Raw genomic sequence first — 6,281 nt, 5'->3', positions numbered from 1 at the left:
TCTTTACTGGCTTGCTTCCCCTGGCTTGCTCAGCCTGCTCTCTTATAGAACCCCAGACTACCAGCCCAGAGATGGCACCACCCACAAGGGGACCTCCCCCCTTAATCACTAATTGAGAAAATGCTTTACAGCTGGATCTCCTGGAAGCATTTTCCCAACTGAAGCGCCTTTCTCTGTAATAACTCCAGCCTGTGTCAAATTGACACACAAAACCAGCCAGTACACCTGCTTAGTACATGAAGCTATGGGTGTGAGCAACAGCACCACAGAAGCCAGACATGGTAGCACACAAATTCAATTCCACACTCTTATTTTTAAATTTTGTGTGTGTGTGTGTGTGTGTGTGTTTGTGTGTTTGTGTGTTTGTTTTGAACTCCTGACTGCTGAGCCATCTTTCCAGCCTCCCAGTTCCCACTTTAAACTCTAAAGTATATTAGATACAGTGTTGAACATTAGCTATATTGATTGGTTGACATTCATATTGGTAGGCATTGGGTATATTAATGGACACTTTGCCTTCTTGTAAAAGTAATTCTCTTCTTCAGGATTCGAAATTGTGCAGATTAGAGCCTGGGAAGTCAGAACTTGAGAACTCAGGATTTGACAGAATGAGTGAAGAAGAGGTGCTGGCAGCTGTGTTAGAGATAAGCAGGAGAGAATCTTCGCCAGTACTCAGCCCTGAAGATGATGATAAGCCAACCAGCAGTCCAGACACCGGGTTTGCAGAAGATGATATTCCAGAAATGCCTGAAAATCCAGATGCTATGGAAATTGAGAAGCCCAAAGCAATCACTGAGCCAGGTAAGGCTCATCAAGATAAGCATCTATTACACAAAGAGTGTTGTTCCAGAGCTTTTACTGCCATGCAGCTTCTAAATTATCCTAAAGCCCTCACATTTGGAAATGGAAGTCATAGAGGAATGTCACAAAATTATTTTCTAGATTTTGTGGAGTCAGAGTATCTTAATTTCGAATTACTTTATATACAAGTAAAATAATAATTAGTGTATCCTCAGGTGTTCTTCTGAGGTATTTATTTCGTCTTAATGCATTGTATTCCCCTGCTCTTGTTAGTCACTGTATATAATACGTATCACTTGGTCATATTCATTCTTTGTTCTCAGAACCATTCTGTGGGTCAGTGCTTCTAAATCAAGGGCATTCTCTGCTGCCCTGGAATGGTTGTCACAAGTAGAGAGACATGGACTACTTCTGGCATGAGCACTTCCATTTCCATAGATGAAAGGGATCTTTAATTCTTGTAAGGTGACTCAGTAAAGTTCTCCTATCTCTGAGAGAGTCTGGGGAATTCTGCTAAAATTTACAGCATACACGCTTCTCCATTTCCCACTTCCCAGAATGCCTCATCAGCACCTCATGCAAATTATTAATGATACTGAGCCTGAGAAACCCTGATATAGATGTGGTAAGATGAAAATATTTTTCCCAAAAAATTCTAAGTAAAACTGGGAGTATAGTAGCTTGGTAGCTTGTTTAGTAGCTGTGTGCCTACCATGCACAAAACGCAGCATCCCCAAACCAAGTATGATGGTGTGTGCAGTAATCCCATCAAGGAGGTGTAGATAGGAGGTCAAAGTCTAGGCCATCCTCAGATACCTAGCAAGTTCTAGGCCTGCCTGAGCTACATTAGACCCTAACCTATAGTGTTAATGAGGGCAAGGTAAATTACTCTTTCTCAACAGTAGGTGTCACTAGAGACCACAAAGTTCAGGTTTTTCCAAAATTTTTTGCTTCTTCAGGTCCCGCTAGTTTTACTGAGATAACAAAAGACTGTGATGAGAATAAAGAAAACAAAACTCCAGAAGGCTCTCAGGGAGAGGTTGATTGGCTCCAGCAGTATGACATAGAACGGGAAAGAGAAGAGCAAGAGCTGCAGCAAGCACTGGCTCAGAGCCTTCAAGAGCAAGTAAGACACTTTCTTTCTGTTGCTGCTTCTTCCATGCTTCCTAGGAGTGGAATCACAAAGACTGACATGTTAATCATTTACTATGTGTTAGTCATTGCTCCTAGGTATCTACATACAGTTAGTTATTAGAAAAAATTATTTGGGCTTGTTTGGACTGGAACAGTTATTAAATTAGTAGGGTTTTTATTATTAAAATAGAATAAAATATTGTTGGTCATGTTATATGCTATAGGGATGCTAAAGATTATTCCATTAGCTTTATTCTGCAAGCTGTCAACAAGTACCTCACCATGATTTTATGAGTGATAGGTTATTGTTTGGTTATTTTCTGGTTGTGAGCCATCTCTTCAGCCCTGGTTATTTTCTTACAATATTTCTTTTACTATAAATTATTTGACCAGAAATATATAAAATCTAGTAATCTTTAAATTCTGGTGATTGGACCCTTATTTTGTCTGTTTGTTTTGCTTTTCAAGAAAGAGTTTCTTCATGTAGCCCTGGCTGTCCTGGAACTATCTCTGTAGACCAGACTGCCTTTGAACTCAGAGAGATTGGCCTGCCTCTGCCTCCCAGGGCTGGTGGTAAAGGTGAGCACCCCAACCACCTGGCAGACCAGTGCTTTCCAGTCTTGATTATATTTTAAAGTAACTTGAGGTGCTCCAAAAAATACTGATGCTTGAATTGTCCTAATACTGATAAACTTGAAAAGGATAAACCTTGGACATGGACTGGGCATCTGGATTTCTCTTTCTTTTCATCTAGATTTTAAAAGTCTTCCCTGTAATTCTAGTGAACAACTAAGATTGAGAAGAGCTCCTTTAAAATCTCATAATCGGTTCTTCTAACCTTTTATTTATAAGCAGTGCTACTCTACTTACAGTGTAATAAGATACATGTTTATGATGCTGGAGATGGGACCCAGGTCCTTATATAAGGATTTTACTACTGAACTTCATCCTCAATCATAAAGGCAGTTAAACATTTTTATTTACATTTTTTTCTTATTTTGTTTTGTTTGAGACGGTTTCTCTATGAAGCCCTGTCTGTCCTAGAACTTGCTCTGTAGACCAGGTTGACCTTGAACCCAGAGATTTGCCTGCCTCAGCTTCCCAAGTGCTTGGGATTAAAGGTGTGTGCTACCACTGCCCAGCCTGTTTATATTTTTTTCCTAAGAATACCTTTGCTATTTCAGAAAAATGACAGTCAAAGGTCTTCATTTAGTATTGCTGCCAAACATGTCTTGTGGATCTGGTTTCTTTAGTTAGACTAAAGTAGAAATAGTTGACTCGGTAACTTGTGGAGATACTGTTCATTCTGCTGTCACACACAGGGTATGAGTGTCTCCTGGATGGAAGTGTTCATCATCTGCTCAGGAGAGCCAGTTGTGTTCTACATACTTATAAGTAGTTATTGAAAAAAAAAAATGTATTCACTGTAGGTTGTCTGAAATCTGCGGTGTAGCAGTGTTTACATCTGTATCATAAAGAGTAATAAATACTAAGTCCAGGGAAAAGAAAGTAAGTAGTTTGCTAGGTGTGAATGATTACACTGCTGCTGTCTTCAGACGCACCAGAAGAGGGAGGACATCAGATCCCATTTCAGATGGTTGTGAGCCACCATGTGGGTGCTGGGAATTGAACTCAGGACCTCTGATCATCAGTGCTCTTAACTGCTGAGCCATTCCTGCAGACTGTACCTGGCATTTTATATATTTAAAAAAAAAAAGTTATGCCATACAGTCACATTGAATGATTTGACAATGTTATTGACCAGAGGAAATAAAAACCCCAACGTTATGTTTTAAGAGGATAGTGTTGGGACTGGAGAGATGGCTCAGTTGTTAAGAGACCGACTGCTCTTCTGGAGGTCCTGAGTTCAAATCCCAGCAACCACATGGTGGCTTAAAGTCATCTGTAATGAGATCTGACGCCCTCTTCTGGTGCATCTGAAGACAGCTACAGTGTACTTAGATATAATAATAAATCAATCTTTAAATAAATAAATAAATAAATAGGACAGTGTTGAAAAGAAACAAGCTTCTATTCCACATAGGTCAGAGTCCAGATAGCTGTAAAGCTAGGGAAGCCACGGCAAGCAAGTGCTCCCAGAGCAGCGTACTGTGCCTTCATCGGCTTGTCTAAGCAGTGCCTCTTTAAACACTTGTTCCTGTTCTTCTCTCTGTAGGAGGCTTGGGAACAGAAAGAAGATGATGACCTCAAAAGGGCTACAGAACTAAGTCTTCAAGGTATGGGGAGGATTTCAATTATATTTTTAAATGGAAAAATATATTAATACATAGAAGAACATTTTAAACTTTTTTTTTTTTTTTTTGACAAAGTCTCATTTAGTCTCATTTACAGTGTCTTTGGAACTCTCTGTAGCCACAGATGGCCTTAAACTGATCCTCCTGAGTGCTGAGATCACAAGTATGCAGTGCTGGAATAGTGGAGATCATATGCAGGGCCTGTGTGTGCTGAGTATACTGCCAGCTGAGCTCGGGCCCAAGCCCTTTCTTTTGTGGTTTTGTTTAGGTTTTTTTGTTTGTTTGTTTTGTTTTTTTAATGTAGTAACAAATTTGAACACTTCCAGATACAGAGGAAGAACCTTACCATACATACCTTAGAAGTTCATACATACATAGGTATGTATGTCTGTTTCTCAGAGAAAATCACTGTTGTAATATTTCTGTTAGCAAGCATATGTACATGCGTATGATGTAATTTTTTTTTTTTAAAGATTTATTTATTTATTATATGTAAGTACACTGTAGCTGTCTTCAGACACTCCAGAAGAGGGCGTCAGATCTTGTTACAGATGGTTATGAGCCACCATGTGGTTGCTGGGATTTGAACTCTGGACCTTCGGAAGAGCAGTCGGGTGCTCTTACCCACTGAGCCATCTCACCAGCCCATGATGTAATTTTTTAAAAACTGGGGTTGGAGAGATAGTTCAGTGGTTAAGTGAACTGGTTCCTCAACCAGAGGTCTCAGGTTTGATTTCCAGCACCCATATAATGTCTTATACCTATATATACATAACTCTAGTTCCACAGAAAAAACCACCCCCTTGTGATGTCCATGGGTACCAGGCATGCACATAGTACATAAATTGGCAAAAGATCCAGTATATAACAAGTAAATCTAAAAGTATATACATATAGTTTAAAAGTTATTTTACTATCTATACCTATATCAAAATAACATTTTTAATCTTGAAAAACAAAATAGCAAGACAATATTTAATAGAAAATTTATAGTTTCATTACTAAGATTTCTACAATATGGCTTCAATCCAATTGACTTTTCCAACAATTCACTCTTAGGAAATGAGTTGAGAGACAAAAGTAAGGATTCAGTAAGGTAAGATTCACACACAAGGGGATGGAGAGAGAGTCCAGTGGGTAAGAGGACTTGCTGTGCAAGTGAGGAGTTGAGTTTGGATCCCTGTACTTAAATTGAAGGAAGGAAGCAAGCAAGCAAGCAAGCAAGCAAGCAAGCAAGCCAGACCTTCTCACAGATGTGCTTGTAATCCCAGTACCATGTGGTGGGGAGGAGGAGCTACGAAAGTGAGAGGATGGCTGGAGCTGGCTGCCAGCCTACCTTTAGGTTCAGAGAAAGAGACCCTCTTTCACAGGAAGCAGGCAGAGAACAATAGAGTGGACTACATAGACACATTTAAAATACATAACATTTTTAGAAACTCACACATGGCCATGTTATTTGGACCAAGTACTAGAGGTAGACAGAGGTCTTGGATGGCTCTTCATTTCTGTTTCTAAACTGCCTTCAGTTTTTCTCCAGTTCTCAGAAACAGATGGAGATAGAGCACACTTGCGTAGTATAAGATGAATGATCCTGACTGAAAAGCCAAGTGCAGAGGAGAGCACTGCTAGCACTGTAGTTAGAGCAGAGTTACAGACACACAGCTAGACTTCTCAGGCCTTCTCCTTCAGGACAACCTGGGATGGGTGTCCACAAAAGGATGATCTTCCACTGCACATCTACCTCCCAAGTGCTAGGAATGGGGTCCTGTAGCACAACACCTGGTTTCACTTTTGTAGTTTTATTTGTTTTGTTATTTTTAAGACAGAGTCTCACTATAGAGCTGTGGCTGACCCTAGAACTCACTGTATAGACAAAATTGTCCTCCATCTCATAGAGATCCACCTGCCTCTGCCTCTTGAATGCAGGATTAAAGGATTGTGCCACCATGCCTGGTTCCAGCTGTGTATTGATGGAGAACATCCCCATCCGTCCTCCCACTCTCCCAATAGTCCCCAGTAGCTTTCTTAAGAAAGAGTCAAGGTTGGGGCTGGTGAGATGGCTCAGTGGGTAAGAGCACCCAACTGCTCTTC

The 6,281-nt window shown here is 40.2% G+C and overlaps 1 protein-coding gene across 3 annotated transcripts in view; it reads left to right on the top strand.

Moving 5' to 3' along the window:
* Usp37 (ubiquitin specific peptidase 37) overlaps window positions 1–6,281 on the top strand; it is a 70,219-nt gene that overhangs the window by 50,561 nt on the left and 13,377 nt on the right. For all 3 annotated transcript variants that reach the window (XM_029538471.1, XM_021197652.2, XM_029538470.1), the window contains 3 exons: window positions 546–801; window positions 1,761–1,927; window positions 4,112–4,172. In XM_029538471.1, the coding sequence (XP_029394331.1) occupies window positions 546–801; window positions 1,761–1,927; window positions 4,112–4,172 (484 nt within the window). The remainder of the gene's footprint in view (window positions 1–545; window positions 802–1,760; window positions 1,928–4,111; window positions 4,173–6,281) is intronic.

Source organism: Mus pahari, chromosome 5, assembly GCF_900095145.1.
Source record: "Mus pahari chromosome 5, PAHARI_EIJ_v1.1, whole genome shotgun sequence".
Taxonomy (NCBI): domain Eukaryota; kingdom Metazoa; phylum Chordata; class Mammalia; order Rodentia; family Muridae; genus Mus; species Mus pahari.
The sequence above is the reverse complement of the archived record's forward strand: the minus strand, read 5'-3'. Positions and strand labels throughout refer to the sequence as shown.